The sequence below is a fragment of the Podarcis melisellensis genome (assembly GCF_964234715.1).
Source record: "Podarcis melisellensis genome assembly, chromosome: 6".
NCBI lineage: Eukaryota > Metazoa > Chordata > Lepidosauria > Squamata > Lacertidae > Podarcis > Podarcis melisellensis.
In genome coordinates this window covers 44,013,875-44,041,303 of record NC_138538.1, presented here as the reverse complement: position 1 = coordinate 44,041,303, position 27,429 = coordinate 44,013,875, and the positions used below count along the sequence as shown (strand labels likewise).

At 42.6% G+C, this 27,429-nt stretch overlaps 1 protein-coding gene across 12 annotated transcripts in view; it reads left to right on the top strand.

Moving 5' to 3' along the window:
• ANKS1A (ankyrin repeat and sterile alpha motif domain containing 1A) overlaps positions 1-27,429 on the top strand; it is a 120,141-nt gene that overhangs the window by 16,011 nt on the left and 76,701 nt on the right. For 9 of the 12 annotated variants that reach the window (XM_081915543.1, XM_081915541.1, XM_081915542.1 and 6 more), the window contains exons 2-9: positions 4,469-4,549; positions 6,410-6,566; positions 8,343-8,405; positions 17,721-18,017; positions 18,594-18,669; positions 19,794-19,895; positions 20,822-20,914; positions 21,928-22,121. In XM_081915543.1, coding sequence (XP_081771669.1) covers positions 4,469-4,549; positions 6,410-6,566; positions 8,343-8,405; positions 17,721-18,017; positions 18,594-18,669; positions 19,794-19,895; positions 20,822-20,914; positions 21,928-22,121 — 1,063 coding nt within the window. Of the gene's footprint in view, positions 1-4,468; positions 4,550-6,409; positions 6,567-6,803; positions 6,865-8,342; positions 8,406-17,720; positions 18,018-18,593; positions 18,670-19,793; positions 19,896-20,821; positions 20,915-21,927; positions 22,122-27,429 lie in introns of those variants that run through there. The other 3 variants (XM_081915544.1, XM_081915540.1, XM_081915539.1) reach the window with 2 other exon arrangements.

The following is a 27,429-nucleotide window of genomic DNA, read 5'->3' as shown; positions in this document are numbered from 1 at the left end:
CCACCACCTCAGATCTGCTGCAGTACCCCCAAAAAAGTATTTTCTGAGACTTGAGATACCAAACAGGATGTGGGGTGTGGGTGGATGTACAGTTGGAGGACCTCAATGGAAATTGGACACCCCTCATCTTGTGTGAAGTGCATTCTGATTACACAAATGTCTTCTTTAGCCCATCTTGTTTTTTCTTAAGTACTGTATTTAATTCTTGTCCACATAACTATGTAAATATAACAACTCTGGAAGTTTCAATACTACAAGTAACTGTTTATATGGATTATACTATTGACGATAGCTAGTTACAAAAAATACTGCTAACTGTTGACATGCATATTTAAACAAAGCCCTATACTTCTTAGATCTTTAACTTACTACATAAACATATTTTTGAATTGCAAGCTTACAGATTCCATAGCATACTTGACATAAAGGATTCAATATAATTTGTGACAAAATTTCAAATTACATACAGCTACTTTACTGGGTTTAAAATAATAATAATCTTATGGTCTGGCATTCTCTTGTATCCTATGCTGAGGTGGCTAAAAGGGAACATAAAATATAAACAGGACAAAAACAGAATTAAAAAAGAACTGTGCCCAAGCCAGGGATAAAATAAAACAGGGATGTCCAACTCCCAAGAGACTGTGATCTACTCCCAGAAAAAAAATGTGGCAGTGATCTACCCATTTTTTTAGGGGGCCAGGTCAAAGTTGTGGGGCACCAAATTTGCAGTCTTTATTTGTTAATGGGAATGCAAAAAAACAGAGCTGGGCAACGATAACTCCATCTTCTGTTTTAGCGACCCTGTGCGAATGAATGACACAGCAAGGGGGCGGGGCCGGAAATGCCTGACCAATATCCACCCGGGGGACTGACCAAGTGACCAATATCACCTGGGGATCAAGCTGTCGATCGCGGTCAACTGGTTGGACTTCCCTGAAATAAAGAACCAATTCCTATCAAGCTGCATAAATTTTTATTTGACCATGAAACACTGTTGGAAAGGTTGGGAAGATTACAGTAGGGGTCATCAATGTGGTGTCCTCCAGATGATTTGGGCTACAGCTCCTATCAGCCTCGGCTAACATGGACAGTGGTCAGGGATAATGGAAGTTGTAGTCATTATGTTGTCTGTTATTCATATGCTGGTGAAGAAGAGCCCCAGATTCTGGACTGTCTCTGCCAGCACTTTGCATGTTGAGGTTAAAAGCCATGGTGAACCTAGTAGAATCCCCTAGGATATCATAAACAAATGGCCATGGCATCATGCACACATGGCCCAGTACCACGTTCTGTAGCACATCCTCTGGGAAGGTCCATACTATTGTAAAACAGAGCTCCCAGCACCAATACAAGGTGTGCTGCTTTGGGGAGTACTGGCCACGTTCAGCCACTCAGGAATGCAACCTTGTCAGGGCCTTGTCTTCATATTAAGTGTCTCCCAAATAGCCCAGCTACAGCAGCCTCCTGATAGACAACTGCTTTTACAAGGGGGTACTGGGTCTGGCGTTAAGCTCTGTGCCTCTCCTCATTCCCCTTGTGTCAGCTGCCTCTGCTCATGGCTTGATGGTGTGCTTATGCACAATGTAGTGGCTGTGTTTCTGCATCTGAAATTTGTCCTGCACTCAAGTGTTTCCTGAAAATGCAGGTGTCTAATTGCTCTCTTCCAATGTGATGTTGAGTTATTGGCACTATTTTATGTTTGCCTTTTAATCAATTGCACATCCACTTCATTGCTACTACTTCCTATTCACTATGCTTTTTCAAATATAAATTATATATATTTTCAGTCTGTTTCAAAAGCAGACTGAATTTGGAGCATATTCTTTTGACAGCCCATCCTAGGACTATATCCTTGTCCTCTGTAGTGATCTGATTTTTTCCCCTGTTCTTGCATTCATGGAGGCAGCATACTCTGAGAAAGGTGGCTTTACTGATACTGACTTTGAAGAGTACAGTATTTTTACAGGAAAGAAAATTATCCAGACATACCACTTATTCCATTGCCAGGAGGGATGTAAACTTCACTGCTGTATAGGATCAAATTGCTTGGCTATATTCTGGTAAGGGGGAGAGATTGCTGAGAGCTGCTGTAATTAAATTGGTTTTAGGATAAAATAAATGCACGCCTTCAAAACATGCTTGATTATTTTTGCAGCATTTTACTTTGTTTCTCTCTTCCTTAGAGCTATTCTTTGTAGCATGATGTGCACAAATGATCTGTCTTTTCTTTTACCTTCTATTTATATTTACGCTTTGGGTCAAATAGCTTATCTTTGTATGTTTCCATTATCTATGACCAATAGGAAAATGAGTCCCCCTACTCTAATATAATGGCTTGTAAATGTGTAGAACTACCAGTCAAATACAAGGCGTTTTTATTTCTAAGCAGTGGCTTTTGTTGAGTCGCTTCTACCTACTTAGTATCTAGGGAACCAGGATGCATTGGGATGGGAATTGTAACTCATTTCTTGTTGTAAAAGGGAGGTGTTCTCCTGCTTTCCCAGAATAGGCTTTTTTTCTTATCTGCATGGAAAGCAAGCCTCACAGAAGCACTGTGAAGTAGCTGCTAGGGATGTCATCTGAAGATGATTGTTGCTTTGCACCACTGTAGTAGAGCTTGCACAGAGGGAGTGTAATCAGGAGTATCTTATGATATAGAGGTGTGTTCACTTGATGGCATACTTCAGGCTTGTGGAAAGAGCCCTCTCCCCTCTCCCACTGCCACAGATTAAATACCCGGTTTAGATTAATTGCATACTGTGTTTGTTTTGTGCTCCTTATTTCCAGAGTGCATTTTTTAAAAATATAAAAAAAATCCAATTTATATGGAGAGGACGCTCCCTCCCCCGCTTTGGCCGATCTGCCTCCTACTCGGCTTGTGTTGGCAACTAATTACCTCCTTTGTTTCAAAATTCCTTGGCATCAATGTTACGTTTGAAGTGCTAAATAAATCTTGAGTTATCAAAAGCCTCTTTTCTGCTAGAAAAATGAGAGCATAATATTAGAGCATTACACATACCAAATGTTTCCTGTTCAAGACTAGAATATTAAGTGATGCTTAGGCAACAGTTCAAATTGTGTGTGACAGTGTAATTGGCAGTGAAGCTTCATTAAATGGTTACACAGTTTGAGTAATATCTGAATTAGCTTTATAATTAGGAGCTGTAGGTGCTTGTCATGTCACGTTGCCTTAAGTGTGTTGACTGTCTTTAGACTACTAGAAAATATGTTACTATTTTCCCCTATTAGCTCTGGCAATAAAATGAGCTTCTTAAAGAGGTCCTTTATGCCTCCCTTCATTTTTAAGAAATAGCTCAGGCTAGACCATGGCATATTTTGGATTCTGCTCTTTACTCTTTTCTTTCTACTCTTTACTTTCTTTTAAAGAAAGTATTGGTGCTTTCGCTGGCAAACACATTTATAGCCAGGAAATTGGGTGCAGACTCTGTAGCATTAAAACCTCTGAAATTTAGGTTCAGTTTCCTTTAGGTTTCCTTCCAGGTGCTTCGGCGATAGATAAATGAGATTAGACAAGTATAGAGGGTGCTGATCTCCCGAAAACAGGATTCAGTTAACAAACCCTGTCCTATAACTAAATCAAGATGCTTGATGGTCACGGTCCTTAATTCAAGAAGTTAGAAGAAAACATAATATTGTTTCGGCTTTATTCTTACAACTATATTCCTATGGTATTCAGCCAGCCAGCATGTTTAGGTGGGTAGAAATGTACCTAATATCTTTCACAGTGAACTTGTAATTTCATTATCTGAAGATAATTTCATTATCTTCAGGTATCTGAAGAAGTGTGCATGCACACGAAAGCTCATACCAAGAACTAACTTAGTTGGTCTTTAAGGTGCTACTGGAAGGAATTTTTTTTTGTAATTTCATATTCTTCGAGAGAAACTAAGTAATATACAAAATTTCATTATTGGATGGCTACAAATTTATGGAATGATCTGCAGTCCAGTCTGCTAGCTAGATCAGCCTAGATAGGTACAAAACAGTTATTTTCTTCAGAAAATATTTTGTGAGTATTGTAAGCGAGCATTTGATGTGGGGTTAGGAGGATGTTCATGAAACCTGATTCCAAACTGTTTGGGGCATTAAAGGGCAAATCAGCACTTTGAACTGGGCCTAGAAATGTATGGGACCCAATGCAACCAGTACAATTGGGGGGGCGCCATGCGAGATCTTGCCTCCCAAAAGCATTTGCACAGCATTCCAAAACATGTGTTTTTGGGTGTGGTGAGCATGGCCCTGAAAAAGTGTGTCTTTTCGGCTCCATGACCTTGCACGGGTCACATGACTCGCCCTGGAGCATCCTGCTTTTGGGACTCAGCATGTTGGAGGGTATGCCATTTTATGGTAGAATCTGCAGAAACCTTGCTTCAGTCTGGCTTTTCCTTTCTTTTTGCTTAACTTGATGTGTCTTATGTCTTTATGCTGTATTTTTATTTTACAGCATATGGAGAGGACCAAATGTGAACTGTGTTGACAATACCGGATATACTCCATTGCACCATGCTGCTTTGAATGGTCACAAGTAAGCTACCCATCTGTGAAATAACAATTTGGGTAATTTGGTAGTTTAAAAGTTAAACCCTATGGCAATGTATGTACCATTTCCCTATTGATCCATGTGAACTCCACCATATCTAGCAGATAATAGATCACCAAAGTTACACCTGCTTCAAGACAGCAGTGAACTGTACTATATTGCTGAGTTTATCACCACTGAGGCCTGAGTGGGGTTTACAGTAATTCTCAATATCAAAATGAGGGGTGGAGAAATTCACACAGGATTGGTCTGCTGAACCTCAACAAGATTGAATCAGTGGCTACTCATATCTACATTGACTTCATTCGCTAAATGCCAGCCCATATTTCAACTCCTAAGATGCTCTGGCTTTAATTTGGAGAGTATGAAAGAGAGGGCAAGACACAACTCTAAGGCAGCTCTAAGGAAATTTGATTCATACCTTCATACTGTTGCTTCTCGTGTTCCAGATCAAAGATCAAAGTAGGGTTTTTTCAGGGGTGGGGGAGGGTGTCAGGATTCAGTTACTTTTCCTGATAAACCTATGCATATCGATTCCAGTTGGGTGAGAGACTGTTCCACAAAATGGAATTGTAATGTTTAGATCCAATACATTTATGTAATTTAGGTTTCCTCAAGTTTGAACTGTTAAAAACAAATAAACCATTGCTCAAATATCAATGACAATTTACCCCATAGATGCACTTTTGCAAACTCTTGAAGCCTGTATCAGCATTCCTAAATACTGTTGTGCTATGCAGATTGTTTGACATCTTCATTATAGGCATATATTCGATTGCTTGCTGGAGTAGTTTATCAAAGCTGAGCTTATGGCAGACTTGAAAATTTCATCCAGTGCTTCTCAAGCCATTTTCTGAACTTTGTCATTGTAGTTCTTAACCCCTCAGAACCTTTTAGTATCTATATTAGTTACACTTTACTGCTTTATAGCCCCACTACGCTGCTCCACCTTTCAGCCCAATTCCTGTACCCTCCCCAGCATTAACAAACATTTTACTACACTCTGAGACAACTGGACTCACAGCTGTCACTTGCAACCCTCTGACCTTGTGACATCACAACCCAGCACCTTGTGACATCACATGTGTGATGTTGCATCAGGCCCCACCCTCATCCTCTGGAGAAGGATTCTATAGCAATTCCCTCCATTCTGATTCTATAGCAATTCCCTCCATTCTATAGCTATGATACTTATATCTTTGTAACTAATAAGTTACCGTATGTAAGACAATTCTCCTTTAGTGCTGCCCCCTTCAGTTTGAGAAACACTGATATACTGGTATATTTTGCTGTTAACTTGATCAGTATTGATCTGCTGACAGTAGGTTTTATGCTCTTAGTGTACATAAATTGTACAAATAAAATTCAAATTTTCTAAAGCAGTGAAACACCAGCCTTGTTCAAGCCATTTTGATGCAAGCATAGCTAGGTTGTGAGTATTCAGGAGTTCAGTTGCTTGGATGAGCCTTAGCTCAACTTTAGAGATTAGTACAAACCTCCCCTGCACACTCATGTGTAGCTTGAGTGATTAAAATAAATTATTCCAGCCCACTTCCTCCACAATAAGCTCTACTAACTCTCTTCCAGTAAGTGTGCTTTGGATTGCAGCCTGATTTTCTCTGGGTGGAAGGAACTACAAGGCTGCTTTCATTTCTGTGGTTCTAAGCAGTCCGTAACTGAACACCTGAATCCAAAAATATTTTGAAAGCTGAATCTTTTTAGACTGACTTATAAAATGTTTCTCAATCATTTTGTTTATGTATCTTAAATCAGTTTTCTTTTCATTATTGACTCTCATCTAGACTTACTCTAAATATCTCACAACATCATTTCTCCTCCCTACAGGGATGTTGTGGAAGTTCTTTTAAGGAATGATGCATTAACCAACGTGGCCGACTGCAAAGGCTGTTATCCTCTTCATTTGGCAGCTTGGAAAGGAGATGCTGAAATAGTGAAACTACTAATACACCAGGGGCCATCTCACACTAAAGTGAATGAGCAGGTCTGAATATGTTTCTTATTTTCATGCTTTTAATAACCTAATAATATTAGGATTATTCTCCAGGAGAGTGAGAATCTATGATACTCAGCATCTATGTGACTCAGATTTATTCAGGATTTATTGCATGGCAAGGAGTTAAATGTTAAATACTATCTCTATGCAGGAAAACAAATACCTGTCTTGAAAGCTGCACTTCTGGCCGGCCACCTGATTAGAAACTGTGGAAGTAAGCAGTACATGAGCTGCAACATGTGCAGGATGGAAGGATGTTAACCATTGCTTTTCTTCCATTTGCTGGGTAATTTGAAACTTGGTGTAGTTGATGTACCAGTTCCTTTCTGTGTTGGAGCCAATTAAAGTAACCTTAGTCTCCTTTAGTCATGTTTTTGTAGCTGCGCTTAGTTTGTTCTAGTACTTGTGCTTGGCAAGCTAATATTGTGAAGTTCATTATAGTAAAGCTTTCACTTATTCATTATTAACCTACTAAAGAGCAGTGATTCTACTCAAGTGAGAGGGGAATATGTACTTGCCCCAATTTTAAAAATTGCGTTCCGATTGACTTGTATCTTCTTTTTAAAAAATTGCTCCATACAACTTATATTTATCCCAGAGAAGCTAGCAGAATTATAAAATTCCTATTAAAAATCCAAATGTCCTTTACACCCCCACTGAACACACAATGAAAATTAAATATATACATTGGTTAGTTTAGTCTGACTACTACAGGGAATCAAGTTTTTTTCCTGTTCTAGTTTTTGTGTGGAACACTGATCTTTGGGGTATTTGTATTCTAATACTATTGAATTATAACTGGTTGACAAATTTTCTTCAGATTTCTTGCAACTAAGATAGCGTCAAATTAAAAAGGTACTAGTGTTCAAAGAAACTGAAGTACTGGGAATGCCGTGGAGTTCTTTTTTACCAGGCGCTGTTACTGTGGCCTGGCTGGAGGTCGCTCTGTACTGTGGGCAGTGTGTGTGTTTTATCACTGTGGGTGAGACTTAAAGTAATTGAGGATATGCCTTTTGTAAATATTTTCACTTCCAATAGAAAGCATCACCCATGCTGAACCACACAGTGACTACTTCAGCCAGTGTGGACCACATTGCAACTAGGATGTGATGGGCAGCACACTTTGTTCACAATTAAAGATAAAATTCCATGATTGTGGGGGTTTAACAGCTATGAAGTCATGTAGCTTTCTGATGTTTCCCATAAATTGTCTATTATAGGAATACAATCTCTAGTTGAAAAGAAAGTCGGCAGTGCTGTTCAATTGCTGATTAGTAATATTCTTCATATGAAAATAGCTAAATGTGTATGTTAAAATGGCCTTTGATTATATTGTTGGCAAATCTTTTTTAAAAATTTTGGCTGGGCTCATCATGTTCTCAAGCACAGCTGTGATCAATTAGTTTGTTCCAGTCAACAGCATTTAAGTTTATAACACTGTTCACCATTCTCTAGGGTTATTGGAAGGGGCCATATGAAAGTGAATGATCTTGCAATCTGTGGCTAGCATGAGACAAAACATACAAAAAAAAATGTTAAACAGTGAACTATAAAAGATTGTCACATAACGTTTGCATGCTATCTTTAAAATGATGTGCATGGTGCAGTTATTGACAGCTGGAATGGCCATTGTGATTAATTGCTTTTCATTGGAATGAAATATTGTCGTGTTCTGTCATTCCTCCCGTTCAGAGTCACTCACTGCTTTGTTGCTATATCTTGCCCATTTCATCATCACGTTTTCTTTTCCTCTCCTTTTTGTAGAATGCTCTTGAGATCAAAGAACTCAAAAAGTACGGCCCCTTTGACCCCTATATCAATGCCAAGGTGTGTACTTCTCTGCCACTATTTCACTACATCATTTCTCCGCGTTGTATTTTTGTGCTTCTAGGTGCATTATCATCTCGTTGGTTGATGATGCCTACTTGTGAGGTGGGGAGGGTCATGATTGTAAATGCAAACGATTTACTGTGGAATTTATGTTAAGCAGCCTTTGATAGTCTGGATGGGGGAATTCTATTTGATATTTAGGGGGGGGGGTTTCCTCCCGTTCTTTGATATTCTATAGTTGGGATGCTGGTCGGTCCCAGCCGGGATGCAGAATTTCTACAGATGATTTCACAGTGTTTCAGTATTGGCTCCCACATTTAATAAGAAAGGGATAAATAGTGAGAGTGCTTGTTCCACACACCACTCTAAACCTAGATTGAGGGTCACATTGTAGAATTACAGAATATTTCTGGTAATGGTTGACTGAGAACAACAATACGTGTTTGTATATGTATCCTTTCTTGCTTCACTGGTTGTATTGTGGCATCTAACTGTTGCTTTGTCTCAGTCTTGCCTATATCTCACCCTTGCTTCTAGTAGTTCCTCATTTATAAAGCATAATTTATGAAACAAAGCTTTTGAGAATCATTGAAGGAGATCTGAGGTTACTGCATATGCAGTCCAGTAGTAGATTTTGAACCACACTATTTAATTGACTGTTATAATCAAGCTCCAAAGAAATAATATAAAGCAGTCTATTTTGTTTTTTAATACCAGGGTGACTGAGCTCTTCTGTTATACCTACTCAACTACTCTTAAGGGCCATCTAAAACCTTACTGTGCTTCATCTGCATGGCTTTACATACACTAAAATTTGATGGTTTGAAATTAATTGGAAGGCACTTTTGCAAGTAGATTCCTATTACAGGAAATGTGGGATGTAAACTATGCACCAGAGCTTTTAATACAGTATGACCCAATCATTAGTATAGTAAATGACCTACTGTGATAGGAATAATAATGCATAAGTTCTGGTGATTGCATCACTAAATTGCTTGCTTGGACTTTGCCCCTGCCAAGTACCATTGAGGATTTGGGGGCATTGTGGTTCTTCAGAAACTGTGCTCCCCACTTCCTTGCCACTCATAAAGATTGTATATCACACTCTATGATACATGTAACAGCCTTTATTATGGGATCATGAAGAACATGGTGGCCAATATTTGCATCAGCCAGTTGGTTTTCCTGGTGCTCCTGCTCCTGTGGGAATTGTCTACAAACAGAGGAAGTAGGGAGGCATTTATTTTTTTTGCTAGTTTCCCAGGGTCCCGACTAGAGGGTTGGGAAACCATCTAGAAGAAATGTTGAGAGGGCTTGGACTGCGTGAAGGAGGGGAATTTTATAAAATCTGCTTTCCCTCCATTAGTGGATGTTGCCTTCTGGATCAAAAGCTTTTCTTCTTCTGCAGGGGCAGCATTTGGATACAATCCCGGTATTTTAAATAATTAAGGAAGAAGATCAGTGGATTTAAACCAACTTTTCTCTTTGGTGATTCATATATTTGATTACTAAAATAATTAAAATTGGTTTGCAACTAAATAGAGCACTGGGTTGCATCCAACAACGTTGTTTCATTAGCTCATGGAGTTCTACTTGTGCAACTTTCTCTCCTCCTCTTTCCCCATATGCCCTCAACCCTCCAGAGCAGATTTGAAGGGGTGCATGAGGAGAGGAGAAGGAGGGGCAGTTCTGTTGCGCAAGTGGAAGTCCAGAACAACTTTATTTGATACAACCCATTTACAGTGGTGCCCCGCAAGACGAATGCCTCACAAGACGAAAAACCTGCTAGACGAAAGGGTTTTCCGTTTTTCGATGTGCTTCGCAAGATGAATTTCCCTATAGGCTTGCTTCGCAAGACGAAAACGTCTTGCGAGTCTTTTTGCTCCCCCCTTTTTCTAAGCCACTAAGCCGCTAATAGCCTTTTAGCCGCTAAGCCGCTAATAGCCGCTAAGCCGCTAATAGCGCTAATCCGCTAAGCTGCTAATAGGGTTGCTTCGCAAGACGAAAAAACCGCTAGACGCAGAGACTCGCGGAACGGATTATTTTCGCCTTGCGAGGCACCACTGTACACTATCCAGGAGTGTAATCCAAAATATTTGGTCATACAGCCTATGCACCTTTTGCACCACAAAACATAAATCTGTGTAGAACAAAGAGGCAATTGTGGAATTGAATTTTGTTTTGTCTCTCTGGACACATGCAAGAACACAAAGCAAGATCATTTACTTGAAGTCTAGCGCTAGGAGCCAAAGAATCATGAAACTGATCCCTGGAGTCTGAGCAGGCTTTAGGCTCTCTCCCCCGCCCCAAAGTTGCAATTTTGATATGTTGAGGGAATTTTAACAACAGCAATGTCAAAATCCACAAGGCTAACGTAAGTCTCATGTGACGCAAGTCTCTATGGCTTTCAGATGGAAGGACTTGTGGTTACTGAATAGCTGCTTTTCTCCATTAAATGGAAAGTAAATGCCCATGCTGTTTATGGAGTCACAAATTTTCACAACTTGCCATGAAAATATGATGCATTTTATTTGTTTGCTTGTTCTTTTTATATCATGCCCTCCCTCCCATTTGGAGTACAGGGCAGCTTCATATTAGAAATCATTAAATATCCATCTAAGATAAATGATAGTCATAAAATCATTACATAAGATACAGAAAAGCAACAGTGCAAATGCTGAAGGGACCACATATGAAATATGAAACAAAGCCTGGGGTGAACAATGTTTTGACTTTATATATATAGTAAATATTCACAGTGGGAGCAGACAAAATATCCTCTGGAAAGAAGTTCCATAAATTAGCTTGTGAGAGTATTTTTGCAAAGCCACACTCACCTGATATCAGGTGTGCGGCAGGCAAAAGACATAGCTGGACCAAAAAGGGGTTTGCAGGCACCACTTATAGGGCACTAAGCTCAGGACTTTGAAATTGCTGTGTGGCTCTTCACAACTATCAGCTGATGGTCAATGCCTGCAGAGTCATGAGCAGTGTTTTGAAGCTCCAGTGATCAGTTGATTGTTGGGGCTTCAAAGCACCACAGACAGACCTCTACAAGCCATGTTGGTGAAAACTGGTCACCTCATCATAATGATGTGAGTTGATTGACAGGTGAACAGCCCCACCCACCTGTCAAATTTTACTTGTAGGGGGTTGAGGAGATGAAGATTTGGTCCACTGGCTGGATCCAGTTCCCCACCACTAGTTAATAGATAGATCCAGCTTCCATGAATTGAACACTTAAAAAGGCATCTAAAAGTTCCATCTCACCATATGTTATACTGGTTAATTCCATAACTATATATTGTGCATAATTCTATTTCCTTTGTCAGCCCTGAACCCGTTATTAGCGGATTTTATTGGATGACCACAAATTTTGGTACTGTGAGAAATGGGCAGGTTTCTTTGAATCCAGTTTCTCCATGCCATAACTTTACTCATCTATATCATGTTCCACCTCAGTCATTTTTACTCCATACTGAAAAGTCCTTAACACACAATGTACAGAAACTTTACTTACATTAAATTTTTATTTTATAATGGGGAAATGAATCTCTTGGGGGGGGGAATTCTAAAGTATTCAATTCTAAAGTGTAACAATTTACTTTTGATGTTTGTGCAATCATTTCTACATTTTAAAAATGAGGTGTAGTGGGACAAATTTTCCAGATAGAGGGGAGGAAATTGCAAATGGTTTCAGGCAAGGGTAGTGTTTGTGGTAAGGGCAGATGTATTGAGTATTCACATATGCGGGCTACTCTGAGTCAAATATGCTTATGCCTATGAAACAGAGGCAGTACGCTTCTGAATACCATATACTGGGAATTGCAGATGAGCAGAGCACTGTTAATGCTCATGTGCTGCTTACAGGCTTCAAAAAGGCATCTGGCTGGTCACTGTGAAAACAGGATGCTGGACTAGATGGGATATTGGCCTGATGCAGCAGGCTCTTCTTAGGTTCTTACATAACTTTGCATTCCTGTGACTTAGTGAACTTTTAGACATAATCAAATTTTAATGAGGACTTAATGTGCTTTTAAAATCAAGTGACATTTCAAACCTAATCTAGGTCTCTTTAACATGTATAATAAATTAGGAAATTTTTAATAGTAATTTCATTTCTCTATCACAAATATCCTTTGTTAAGCATTCTGTAGGAGCAGAAAAAACCTAAAACTATAAAAGTCTATTATAAACCTGCACAGAATGCATACAGAAGCATTAGAAATATACCATTTTGTATGCCCATCAGTAGTGCTTTCGGTTGTACAGTAGGTTGTCATACAGTGAAAGCTTGCTTCAGTCAGGTTGATTTTCTTCTTCTTGCTTTTTGCTTCCTTCTGGTGGGACTTGCAACAAGTCTATTCATATGTCAAGGAGAAAAAACTTCAAAACCTATTTCCTCCATTTGAAAAAATACTTCAGAGACTTATTTTGACCCTCTCCACATACACGATGCAATGTTCGATCTTGAATGTTATAAAGTACAGTGGTACCTCGTGTTACATACTCTTCAGGTTACAGACTCTGCTAACCCAGAAATATTACCTCAGGTTAAGAACTTTGCTTCAGGATGAGAACAGAAATCGTGCTCTGGTGGCGCGGCGGCAGTGGGAGGCCCCATTAGCTAAAGTGGTGCTTCAAGTTAAGAACAGTTTCAGGTTAAGAACGGACCTCCGGAATGAATTAAGTACTTAACCCGAGGTACCACTGTACAAATGTAGGCCCCTGACAAATAGAGGGTTGTGTCTTTTTTTTCTTTGCTCCAGTCTGCTATATGGCAGGACACTGCCTTTTTACATGTGAATCCCTTGGTGCGGGTTTGGGGGGGGTGGGACTGGAACAGGGCAAGAAGCAGAACAACCCCCCCCCCAGTTTTCCCCTTCCCTTTTCATCCCCAACCCACACTTCCTTGTCCCAGTGCAAGTAAGGAGAACCTGCTTCTGTATGCCTATCACTTGTAGGATTAATAATTATGATCTTAAATCAGATGCATTTGATATCTGGAGGTTGCCAGTCAACATTACATTGCTTTCAGTGGAGTGCACACTTGAATGTGCATTGGATGGGCATTCAATTTATTTATTTCTGATCTAGCAAGGGAACTGTATGTTGAAACAAATTTTCTCATGTGTCAGTCTAAGTGCACCTTGCATCATGAACTTTGTGGCTGCCTGTTGCAGCCCATTGCTCAAGCCAGAAGTGGTCTGTTTGGCATGTCTCCAGAGTTGGGCTCCAATAATACATACCATATTTTTCGCTCTATAAGACGCACCAGACCACAAGACGCACCTAGTTTTTGGAGGAGAAAAAAAAAATTCTGAATCTCAGAAGCCAGAACAGCAAGAGGGATCTCTGTGCAGTGAAAGCAGCAATCCCTCTTGCTGTTCTGGCTTCTGGGATAGCTGCACAGCCTGCATTCACTCCATAAGACGCACACACATTTCCCCTTACTTTTTAGGAGGGAAAAAGTGAGTCTTATAGAGCAAAAAATACGGTACTCTCTCCCAACTGCTATACCTGTCAGGCCCAAGGAAAACAACCAACATGGCACAGTGGCTTGTGTGCATGCTATCTGCTGCCAGTAATCAGAGGCAGTATAAAGGGAGCATGTATGCACAGTCCTGACCTGGCAGGTGAGTGGGGGAGATAATTTTAAAGAATAAGTTACCCATCTATATATCTTTAGTGTATTGGTGTTTTAATATGTAGAGAAGCTACTTCAGATCTCTCCTTTCTTGCTGCTCAGTTTGTTCACTTGTTGTATATGTCTCATTTGAAAATAGCGAGACTGATCTCTAGATTTTTTAAAAATCTCTAGGTTTTTTTACAATATGATAGAATGGTTTTTTTAAAGACTTGCAAACATTTACTCTTAATACTGCAAGACTATTTACTACAGTCAAAGGTTTTAGCAGGTACCTTAAAGGCAGAAAATCTGAATGTATTAAATTCTGTATTCAGGCTTTCCAGAACTCATAGGGGTCAAAGCTTATTATCTGCTGCAAGGAACACAGTCCTTTACATAAATTCTCTAATTTCCAGCAGCATTAATGCTTGAAATGATTATTCACCCTCATTTCTCCAAGGATAGGAAGCTGCAAGTAGAGAAAGCCTCAGGAAAGGGAAGAACTAACTCTCCAAGGTTTCATGCAGTGGCCTGGGATAAGGTGGGGGTAGAGATCAGGCTCATAACTTGATCTTGCAAGAAGCACACAGGCAGTAGCAGCCAGAAGGTAGAGAAAGAGGAGCAATATATTGTTGATAAAATGCATGAACAGTTCACCTCAGTAGGGCTATTGAAGAGGATGCAACAGTACATGAAATCTTGGGGTTCCAGTACTCCAGGATCTGCAGTGCTAAAGAGCCTTTCTTTGCCCTGTTATCAGTGGAGACATTCATGTCCATAACAATAAATAAACAGGATTTATCTATACATGTTATATACATTTTCAGCTGACTGTAGTTTATATACCATTAATATGAACGACAGTAACTCTAGATGTGAGCTGATATCAGTAGTAGTTAACTAAACTAGATGTCTAGCAGGAGATTGTAGAGATGTAGTCATCCTCAGGGCATGTCATTTTAGAGGGTTAAATTTAATTCTTTCAAATTTCTGCGGGGGGGTGTGTGTCTTAAAAATATGTTTGTGATTGGAAGACATTTAGCTTGGTAAGTATGTTTGATGAAGAAGCACATGAAGTGCTTTTGGAAAACCAAACCTTTTTAATTTTACCTTCTCAAAATGATAGTGCTTTATTGTTTTTATGCTGCATTTTTGCATACTGCTTTGGAATTCTTAAATATTAACTGGTGTTGAAATACTTTTTAATAAATAGATGCATTCAAATGAAAGACATTCCCCAACCTTTTACTTTTATGGGGAGCAGGTACAGGAAGAACTTGCTTTTCGCTTCTCAGGCAACCGGGAATATACTAGAGCCATCATTTTTTCTCAGCTCCTTATAAGAAATTTCTGAAGTTCTTTGAACCTGAGGCTCTCTGACATGAGAAGATAATGTTTTTAACTCCATCCGAAAAATTATTCATTTTTCTGCATTAATCAGCTCTAGCTGATCTGTGAGGCTGAAAGTTAAGTGTCCTTATGGTTTTGGGGTGTGAGGAAATCAGAGACTAGGGATTAGCCTCTTAAGGAGTGGTAACTTCATATTTATTATAAAAATTCCTTCAGAACCAGATGCTGAGATGGAGTGGAAAACATAATATAGCTACTTTCCAGAGGCTTAAAAATCTAATGGGAGCTCCTTTTTCAATTATAAATTCTTATGTGCATTTCAGATGCACCTATATTCTTATATTGTTTATATGCAAATTTAAATGTAAATCGTCTATTAATTAAAAACAGATTAAAATAGGACAATGTAGCTGCCTTAAATATTAATCATACACACCTTCTTTTCTTAGTATCTTCTTGTCTCTTCAATTAATATTAACTTTAACCAGATATTAACAGGGGCATGGAGGGGAAAGACTACAACCACCTCAACATAATACTAGATGCTGTAAAGTATGCAGAGTAGGATGAAGCCAGCACTTTTGATTTATTTTCCTGATGTTGTTGACTCCTATGGCACATGATATATGATTCCTATGTAATGTTCTGTCAAAATACATCAAGATTCTTTGGTATCTGCTCTTAAGTGCTACATCTTAATTATAAACCCTGAGCCATATGCCCTCTCTTCTTATTCCTTGTGAATTTCTGTGCTTGCTCTTAATGTTGCATTACCTCATCTAGTTTCACCTTTGCTATAAATCTCTCTCTCCCCCCCCAGCAATTCCTCAGCTTGGGCTGTTACTTTGCAATTCATGAGCACTTGTACTCACCCCCACCCCCAGTTTTTCAGAGTTTTTGCATACGTGTCACTGTTCATATTAATTTCCTTTTTGTTTGCAGCATGCTATTAAATGAGCTCCTGAATGTAGATCTGAGCTTCTTTCTACTTAGCCATTTTTGCCATGCTTTCATGTGGTCCAACATACTACAGCAAAACATAGCATGCAGGATTAAACTACGAAGTACTCTATATTACACCTTGTCCAGTGCAAAACTGCCCAGCTTTCAAAATTCTAGCATTAGTGTATTTTTGTTAAATTGGAGCATTTCTGATAGAAGCAAGCTCAGGTTAACCCACTCAGTTCAGCTAGTTACATACATAGTTTATGTATCTTAAGTTTCTCAATCCTCCTTCAGTAGTGCCTTCATCTAAATACGAACTAAGATCTGAAGAGTTGCTTAGACTCCTGCAAAGCAGCTTGGCCTAGACTAGTGACATTTTTGACTGCTGGCTTCCTCATACCATATCTGGATAGCTCAGTTGGTTAGAGCATGGTGCTGATGATGCCAAGGTTTCAGGTTCGATCCCTATATACGATAGTTGCATATTCCTGCATTGCAGGGAGTTGGACAACATGATCCTCAGGGTCCCTTCACAATTCTATGATACCACAAACTGACTACAGTATTTGAAGCTTCCTCTTGTTTCAAGAAGCAGTTGTGGCATAGAGGCCTACTGCTCAAGAGAAGTCTGACTTACAGAACTAGTTTCATAGTTCTTTGGATCACAACAAGCTTCTTTTGCTAAAAAGAAGTAGTAGTAGTAGTAATACAAGATTAATTAACAGCAGGCAAGTTCTGTAGACTTTTATAAACCAAAGTACAGTGGTACCTTGGGTTGCAGACGCTCTAGGTTACTCATTTTCGGATTGCGCACCGTGCTGAACCCGGAAGTACCGGAACGGGTTACGTCCGGGTTTTGGCTCTCATGCACGCGCAGAAGCACTAAATCACACTTTGCGCATGCACAGAAGCGCCGAATCGCAACCAGTGCGTGCACAGACACGGCGCTGCGGGTTGCGAACATGCCTCCCGCATGGATCACCTTCGCAACCCGAGGTTCCACTGTATAAGCAAGGGAACTTGCAGCCATTGCATTGTGCATTAAAATTGTCCTTTTTGAAATCTGGATAAATACGCAAAGTTGACACACTTTGATTGCAACATTGATGAAGTAAATATAAATACTAGGGGAGAATCATGGAAGCATTACTATTTCTCTCACAACGAACTATTGGGCTGTGCACAGTTGACTTCTATCTTGCCAGATGCCTGTATTGCTTCATTCTTTTATCAATGTGGTACTGCATAAACCTTAGGAAAGAATTTGATCAAACCATTTTATTATAGTTATATTTAAATCAATGACTGCCTATGAGTTGGTATTTTAGAGATGGTAACATTCTCTCTTAATCCGAGTCCTAATGGTTTTTGTATTTGTGTAATCTCAGAATAACGACAATGAGACGGCCCTGCACTGTGCAGCTCAGTATGGCCATACGGAAGTGGTGAAGGTTCTTCTGGAGGAGCTGACTGACCCTACTATGCGCAATAACAAGTTTGAGACTCCTCTTGACTTGGCTGCACTCTATGGGAGATTAGAAGTTGTGAAAATGTTGCTCAATGCTCATCCCAATCTTTTAAGCTGCAATACTAAGAAACACACACCTTTGCATCTGGCTGCTAGGAATGGCCATAAAGCTGTAGTTCATGTTCTCCTGGATGCTGGCATGGATAACAACTACCAGGTACTTTGTTTGGGAGTTTTGTGAATTTAATATTGAAGTAACGTTCTGGGTATCGGATATTGGCATTAACTCTTTTGGGAGAGGTACTAAGTTAAATGAAACCTAATCAGAGCTCTCCTTTGGAAATGCCTTGAGGATTACAGGGGTTGACCTGCAGGTTCAGTTCCAGACTGCTGTGATCTCTCTGGAAAGCATGCCCCCACAGCAAGTTTACAGAAGCGGCTACATTTTCAACTAATTTCCCAACCTTTCTGTGTTACTGCTCCTTTCACAAAGGGAAACACACAAGATTCTTAAGACTGAATTAGAGGTGAAGTAGCTTCTGGTGTGGATTAGAGGTTAAGTAGTTTCTGATTGATGTGGTTCAAAGTGATTACTCGTAATTTTGAAGAAGCTGCCTTAAACACTAGAATCTCAGTACTGGTAAAGAAGCTTGGGGGATTTTTTTCTAGTTGTGGATGAGCTGTAGCAGCTGGCTTTTGTTTGTGAAATGAGTCCTTGCGTATGTGCAAGTATTGCCTTCAATGTTCTCTGATTGCATTCACAACTTGGATTCATGCTGTGTTTGATTTACAGACGGAAAAAGGCAGTGCTTTGCACGAAGCTGCTTTATTTGGCAAAACAGATGTAGTACAGATACTGCTAGCTGCGGGTGAGAATCTTTCTGCTAAAATGATGTATCAGTTGTACTGTGATCTTTAGACTATAGTGAATGTTTGAGGAATATATTTTTTCTTTCATTGCAAACATCCTGCAATATAAGCTGTATTTAGGCCTCTGAAGGTCTTTCCCTCCATCAGCCTTTTAAAAGTTATGTTCCATACCCAAGCATCATTGTTAATAAAAGCTAAATAGAACTTACTAAAACTTCATATCTAACTATCATAGACACCACAAATCAGCCCAAAGAGAGAAGGTCTTGCTATACTTCCCAAACTGGTTTGGGGGTTGTTATATGTCTTCAAGGAAGAGAATTTTATAATTTTGGTCTGGCCATCAGAAAGACTATTTGCATAGCTTTGTCTGGACATAGCACAAGGCTGGAATAATTGGGACTGTGTTCTCAGCAGATTCAGAAATTCTGCAATAGGAAAGAGATTTTTTTTTTTCTATTCCAGAAGAATAGTTGTATTCATGTCATAACAAAAATAGCAAAGATGAATAATATTATCATGGTATAAATTTATTCCATAATAAAATTGTTAATCTTTAAAGTGTCCCTGATTCTGTTTGGTTTGGTTATTTATGTAAGAAGCCTTATATTAAGCAATATAATGCAGCCATAATCATTATTTAGAGGTCAAGAATTTGTGCGCTACAAATTCTCCCCACAGTTTGCTTTCACCACAGTTGAGTGCCAAATTTACATCAGGGATTAATTACATTTAAGGTTTGCCAGGATCAGATTTTTTAAAAAAATATAAAACGGAAACCCTTTACACGACTTTAGGATTCCTGAATTGCTTTAATTGTTGTATGCATCAGCACAGCAATACTAAACTATAGTTAAAGCAAGCCTTGGAAGGAAGGCAGAATGCACATGCAAGAGGGGAGGAAGAGATTACACCAGCCCTGGACTTTTCTTGATGTTTATATCAGGGTTTGAGTATGAAAATGTTTTATCTGCGTCAGACATCTGACCTGGATGCTTGTACATCTTTTAAGTGTTCTGCATTACAGTTCACAATTTGACCATGGCTTTTTTAATGATAGACTGTGTATAAAGCCACATTTTAATGAAAAATAAATTGTCACCCTTTCTATATATGTCTTAAGGAATTGATGTGAATATAAAAGATAACAGAGGCCTGACTGCTTTGGAGATTGTGAGGGAGCTTCCATCTCAGAAAAGCCAACAAATAGCAGCTCTCATTGAAGGTAAGTCACTTGTGCAACAGGGCTTCCACTCCCCCTCCTCATCATCCCCCCACCCCAAATTTGGCTCTGGCAGAAGTTGGGAGAACCCTTAGAGCAGTGTGCGAGTAGAGGAGAGTTGTCATTCCATCTGGCAAGCTGCATTGCTTGCACAGAGGGAACAATTGAAAGAGTGTAATATTATTGTACACATGCAGAAAGTGTGGTGACTTAGACTCACTGAAGCAACTTATAAAGTTTTGGGTTGTTCAGTGAACTCTAATGTGGGTGTGAAAAATGACTTCTAGTAAAAGTGTGTGAGGTATATGATGAGTGTTGAATTTGATTATTTAGCACTTCAGTTTTCCTTATCCAATTTCAGATGTGTATGACTATAATACACCTTGTAATTGGCTCTTGACGTGCAGTTGATGGAATTGGCATCATTAACTTATGCCATCAATGAGAAAGCAAGGCCAATCGAAGCATTTGTTTCTAGACATAATAGGCTTAGTACTATTTGACTTTTTTGTCAAATTTGTAGCATCCAAGTATAATGAGCACATATTAAATCTGTCAGTTCTGAATAAATTAAAAGTACCGTATTTTTCGCTCTATAAGACGCACTAGACCACAAGACGCACCTAGTTTTTGGAGGAGGAAAACAAGAAAAAATTATTCTGAATCTCAGAAGCCAGAACAGCAAGAGGGATCGCTGCACAGTGAAAGCAGCAAATCCCTCTTGCTGTTCTGCCTTCTGTGATAGCTGCGCAGCCTGCATTCGCTTCATAAGACGCACACACATTTCCCCTTACTTTTTAGAAGGGAAAAAGTGAGTCTTATAGAGCAAAAAATACGGTAAGCTGGTATGTTCTCTATAAGACATCTACCACTGCTGCTTCTACATATTCTTCGTTTCTACAGCTGACTTGCACTTTTTATTTTTTCAGATTGCACAACAGGGAAGAAGATTGCAAAAGCAGAAGACAAGACACCGCCAGCATCAGTTACCTCTACTGAAACCTCAGTTCGTGTTCCCCAGGGTAAGAAATTGGGTGGAAAGTAAAACTTTAGTTGTAGTCAGTTGAATAGTCGATAAAAATAAAGATTAGAACCCAAGAGGCTGAATTTTTGTTAATCTGCATAGCAAGGGAATAGGAGAAGACAGTTAAGTTAAATTTGTGCAGGTGGCTATTTCACTGAATGTGATATTGCACTCATGTTTGTTTGTCTGGAACAGTCATTTAGTACACTGTTGCTTAGTCCCCAATGATATCCTTGCTTCTCTTTTATTCCCTTCTCACTTCATCAGATCTAATGTTCTTTCTGTTTAATTTCTGCAATCTGGTGTCCCTATATTTTGTATGTTTTCTGGGCCTTTTCAAATCCCTGTGTCCCTGGACCTTTTCCAGTTGTGCGTCAGAATGGGATGACTACAACTGTTGTTGATTATTTGTGGCTTAGGGCCCTCATATTATTGGGACCGCCTCTCCTGGTATGCCCTGCAGAGGACCTTAAGGTCCATGAATAATCATAGTTTAGAGTCAGATTATCTTCCACCTGGGCCAGGGCCTTCTCAGTGATGGCTCCGACCTGGTAGAATGCTCTGTCCCATGAGACCAGGGCCCTGCAGGATTTAACCTCCTTCCGCAGGGCCTGTAAGACAGAGCTATTCCGTCTGGCTTTCAATTTGAATTTAACTTGATCTTTTATTCCCCTTCTTTCCCTCCCCCTCCCCTTTTTATGAAGATTACCCACTCTGGGATCCCACAGCTAATTCTCCCCTGGCTTCCTTGCTGACCCTAATTTAGCCAGCTAGCCCTGGTGATCATCTAATGTTCATTGGATGGATTTTCCCCTAAATTGTTTTTTGAACTTTGAATTTATTCACACTTTTCTACTGTATTTTATATTTTTTGTTGTATCACAATTAAGTGTTTTAAATTTGTTGTTAGCTGCCCTGAGCCCAGTTTTCTGAACTGGGAAGGGCAGAGTATAAATAAAAATGTATTATTTATTTTTATTATTATTAATTATCAGTTTCTGTTTCCTCTAGGCAATGTGGAGAAAGCAGTGACAGAGCTGATCATAGATTTTGATGGAAAGCCAGACGAGTGTCCATATGAAGCCTTGTACAATGCAACTTCCTGCCATTCTTTAGACAGCCTTGCCAGTGGAAGATCTTCAGACAGAGATTCAGTGAATAGGGAAGCGGAGATGACCAGTGTTAAAGTGACAGGAGTGAGGCCTGTATGTAACCTGATGTGTGTTGTCTGTTTCCTTTTTATGGAAAGTAGTCTGGGATATATCTCCAGGCCTGTGCACTCTCCACACTTGCAGTAAGTTGATAGCCTAGCTGTACAGTTTGACCATAATATTAAATAATTGCAACAGGCTTTGCTTACTGAGCAGTTGGAAGCCACTCCCTGCTGCATGTGCTACGCGTGATGTTCTCCCAGAGCTCTTGAGCATTATAACTTCATGATGTGATGGCTATCCGGATTTTGGTGAAATTCTACACCAGTATATTTGGCTGTTGAATGTGTTCACTGTAATGAATCTCTTCATGTTGCTACTGCTACCTCAGGTTGTTCCTGAGTTACAAGTATTAAGTTGGGGGTTGACATAGCAGCCGGCACAGCGATTTCTTCAAGTAGCTCTTTATTTTGTAAGCTGGAATAGAACTGACTGCAAACAGCTCAGCCGGCCTGCTTTTATAGGCAGCCGGCTGTCAACATTGTAACAACCACAGCCCAGAGTTCCCGCCTAAAATAACTGCTGCGGACCTGAGTGAAAACTATCTACAGACCTGAGTGAAAACTATATACAGTATCCCCCTGTTGGCCCAGGGTAAAACTACACTACATAACACCCCTCCCCACCGAGATAAGGCGTTAGTTACAATCGTAATGGTTTCCTTATATACAGCACTACGCGTAATGGTTCAATTAGGCACAAAAGCATATCGGTTACATTTACCATACTTAGACCAACAGTGATACATGTCCAACAACATAGTCCTTTAAATAAGTTGGGCGCTTGGAAACTCTGCCAGACCGCCGGGGACTGGTAGCCAAGTCCGGAGGGCCACACAGTTCTCGCTGAGGCTGTGGTGCGACCCTAGGTGGCGTTGGGACCAACTCCCCTGGATCCGCTGCTGTGGGTGGAGCCTCCGCAAGTGGAGTGGTCTGAGTCTGTTCTGAAGCGGCTTGGTTCGGCTCCACGCTGGTAGTTTGCGAGGGAGGTGTAGGTGGGGCCTCGCCATCTGTACGTGTCTCTTCTGGAGCTGCAAGCGCAGTTGGGGGCACCTCGGTAGTGTCCAAGTTCCCAACCCTGCGCCTAAGCTGGTCTATGTGCCGTCGCCACAAGCGTCCATCTTCGAGTGCCACCTGGTACGAGCGAGGTCCAGTGACTCCCACTACTGTGGCTGGCACCCAAGGAATGTCCCCCACATAGTTCCGGGCAAAGACCTGGTTTCCTGGGACAAATGACCGTGGCGCGTTGGCACAGCCTGGGGGTTCAGCCACGGCAAAGTCCGGGTGTAGCCGGTCGAGCGGTGACCTGAGGCGGCGGCCCATAAGCAGTTCAGCAGGACTCCTCCCTGTGGCCGCATGAGGGGTGATGTGTTGCACGAACAAGTATTCGGCGACCCGCTCATGCCAGTCTCCCCGGTCCAGGCGCGCCAGTGCCTCTTTTGCCGAGCGCACCATTCTTTCCGCTTGCCCGTTGCTGGATGGATGAAAGGGTGCCGTTAGGGCATGGCGGATGCCCAGTCCCAAAAGATACCGCTCAAAGGTGCCTGACGTGAACTGCGGTCCGTTGTCAGAGACAAGGACATCAGGACACCCATGCGTTGCAAACAGGCCTCGCAGCACCCGGATGACAGCTTCGGTAGTGGTGGAGGGCATCAGGGCGACCTCCAGCCATTTGGAATAGGCGTCCACCACTACCATAAAGGTCCGGCCGTGAAAGGGGCCAGCCAGATCGATGTGCACCCTCGACCAGGGTGTCTTTGGCATCTCCCAGGTGTGTCCCTTAGCTGCCGGTGGTGCAGGCCTCGACTCTTGGCACGCTTGACAGGCGGACACCCAGGCAGTGATGGCATCGTCCATATTAGGCCACCAGACGTAACACCGAGCCAATGCCTTCATTTTGACAATTCCCGGGTGGCCAACGTGCAGAGCCTCCAGGACGCGCTGACGGAGTCCCTGGGGAATCACGACGCGGTCTCCCCACAGCAGACAGCCGCGATGAGCTGCGAGTTCATGTTGTCTGGTTGCGAAGGGCTGGAACTCCGATGCAAAAGGCCCTTGTGGCCACCCCCTCCACACCCAGTTGAGCACCCGGCTGATGGTGTGATCCTGGGCAGACGCGGAGGCCACAGTGGTAGCTGATACAGGCGCTGCCGGAAGATCCTCAATCAGAAGGAGCGATGAAGCTGGAGCCGGGTCTTCCACAAATGCTGGAAGAGGGCAACGGCTGAGGGCGTCGGCATGGCCCATCGATTTCCCCGGGCGATGGATGAGCCGGTAGTGGTAGGCAGCCAGGAAAACAGTCCATCGCAGCATGCGTGGCGAGAGGACCGGTGGAGTTGGACGATCACCGGCGAGGAGGCCCAGGAGTGGCTTGTGGTCAGTGATGAGGTCAAAAGTCCTGCCATAGAGGTATTCATGGAACCTCTTCACTCCAGCCACAAGTGCCAATGCCTCCTTGTCGAGCTGGCTGTAATTCCGTTCCGTTGGAGATAGTGTCCTGGAAAAGTAGGCGAGCGGTGCTTCTCTTCCATCTGGAAAACGGTGACTAAGGACAGCACCGATGCCAAAAGGTGAGGCGTCGCAGGCAAGGACCAGCGGCCTGGATTCACTGTACTGTACCAGCACACTGTCTGAAGAAAGGAGAGCCTTGACCGCGTTGAAGGCCGCCGTCTCCCGATGACCCCAGGCCCAAGGCGTCTTAGTGCTAAGGAGTCGGTGAAGAGGCTCAGCCACTGTGGCTTTGTGGGGCAGGAACATGTTATAAAAGTTCAGCAGCCCCAGGAATGCCTGCAACTCCGTTTTGTTCTTTGGGGTGGGGGCCTGCTGGATAGCGCGGATCTTGGATGTGGTTGGGTGAAGGCCGGAGGCATCGATAAGATAGCCCAGGAACTCTACCTGTGGAACGGCGATCTGGCACTTCTCCCTCTTTACCTTGAGCCCGGCCTCTTGGAACCTGGTCAGCACGGCACGGAGGCGCTCGAACAGCTGCTGGTGTGAGTCTGCAGACACCAAGACGTCATCAAAATATGGTACCACGCCCGGAAGCCCTTGCAGGAGACGCTCCATAAGGCTTTGGAAGATTCCAGGAGCCACACTCACCCCAAACTGCAACCGGCGGCAACGGAATGCCCCCCGGTGGGTGACGATCGTCTGGGCTTCAGCAGTGGCATCATCAACTGGCAGTTGTTGATATGCTTGGGCAAGGTCCAGCTTAGCGAAGACCTTACCCTCACCCAGGGAATGCAGCAGGTGTTGGACAACAGGAACCGGATAAGCGTGCTGCTGAAGTGCCTTGTTGATCGTGCACTTGTAGTCGGCGCAGATTCTCACCGACCCATCTGGCTTGACAGGCGTGACGATGGGGGTTTCCCACTTGGCGTGGTCAACCGGCTCCAAAACTCCTTGGGCAATCAGTTTGTCCAGTTGTTCGTCCACCTTAGCCTTGAGAGCAAAGGGAACCCGGCGTGGCTTTAGCTTGATGGGGGCGACTTGTGGATCAAGGCTAAAGGAGATGGGCGTACCTGTATATTGCCCCAAGGTGCCGTCAAAAACCTCGGCAAAGTCTTTGACCAGACCCTCAGTCTCTGCGTTAGAGATGCAGTTGATGCCGGTGACTTCCAGGCCGAGGGCATCAAACCAGTCTAGCCCTAGGAGGCTTGGCCGCTGACCTTCGACCACCACCAACCGGAGCAGGCCCGAAAAATCCTTGAAGGCGATCCGGAACCGGCCAACGCCTACCACGGGAATGTCGTTTCCCTGGTAGTCTCTCAGGTGTACGCGGTGAGAGTTGAGTTGCCTCTTGGACACTCTGGGTACCAGTCTTTTGATGGTGCTCCATGACACGATGGACAGGGCAGACCCGGTGTCGATCTCCATGTCACATGGAGCTCCTTCAATGAGCACCGTGACGTTCAGCTTGCGTCGCGTAGGCGAGTCGGTTTGGCCAATCGTGGTTCCAGACGGGCAGCGGCAGTTGGTGAGAGCGAAACAACTTTCCTTGGCAGACTGGAGTGAAGACTTGGACTTGCGAGTCGATGAAGGGGGGGTGTCAGACGGAGCCGATCGGCAGACCTTAGTGATGTGGCCCCTTCTGGAACACTTCCTACAGATGGCGTCTCTGAATCGACACTTGGCACGGGAATGGTTGCCTCCGCAGCCGGCACATTCCGGTTGGCCCTTGGACTTCTGTTGGAACTTCCTGCGCTCCCGCTTTGTCTGGTGCACGTCATCGTCTTCACTGGAGGATGCCTCATCACTGCTGGCCTCTTCATGATGCACCGGAACTGGCTCCCTAGCAAGACGCGGGCTGCTGGACTTGCGGATCTCCTGGGCGGAGCGTTCAGCAGCTTCTGAGGCCACAGCCTCCTCAATGGCTTTCTGTAGCGTGAGGTCTGGCTTGGCTAGGAGACGCCGTTGCAGATGGATGTCCCGGACCCCGCAGACGATTCGATCCATCAGGGCATCGTCTAAGTCTCGGAACTCACAGTGCATTGCAGCCTGGCGCAGGGCAGTGGTGTAGCTGTTGATTGACTCCCCCTCTGCCTGGTTCCGGTGGTAGAACGCATGGCGGGCAGCAATCTTGGACGGCTTTGGTGCATAGTGGTTGCGGAGCTTCTCTTGGATCGTGTCCCATGGTGTTGCCTGGACTGCTTCAGGCGCAACCAATGCTCGGGCCGTCTCAAACACCTCAGGCCCACAGAGGCTGAGGAATAGGCCCCGCTTCCGATCCTTTGATACTGCTGTCAGCTCGTTGGCTTGGAGGTAGCAGTCGAACCGAGCGAGGTAGGAGTCCCATGATTCAGAGGCTGACACAAACGGCGGTAGAGGCACAAGTGAAGCCATGATTCCGATGCCGGCGTGAAGGGCGATGGATGGAACACAGTGCTCTAGCCAGAACAGTCAGCTCTGAATTGGTTCTGCCCAGTGATTTTGCTCAGTGATTTCGCTCTGTGATTCAGCTCAGTGATTCAGCTCAGTTCAGAGGCTGGCCGCATCTGGCTGTGCTCTGATGTCCATCCATCCCATCCTCGTCGCCAGTATTAAGTTGGGGGTTGACATAGCAGCCGGCACAGCGATTTCTTCAAGTAGCTCTTTATTTTGTAAGCTGGAATAGAACTGACTGCAAACAGCTCAGCCGGCCTGCTTTTATAGGCAGCCGGCTGTCAACATTGTAACAACCACAGCCCAGAGTTCCCGCCTAAAATAACTGCTGCGGACCTGAGTGAAAACTATCTACAGACCTGAGTGAAAACTATATACAGTATCCCCCTGTTGGCCCAGGGTAAAACTACACTACATAACAA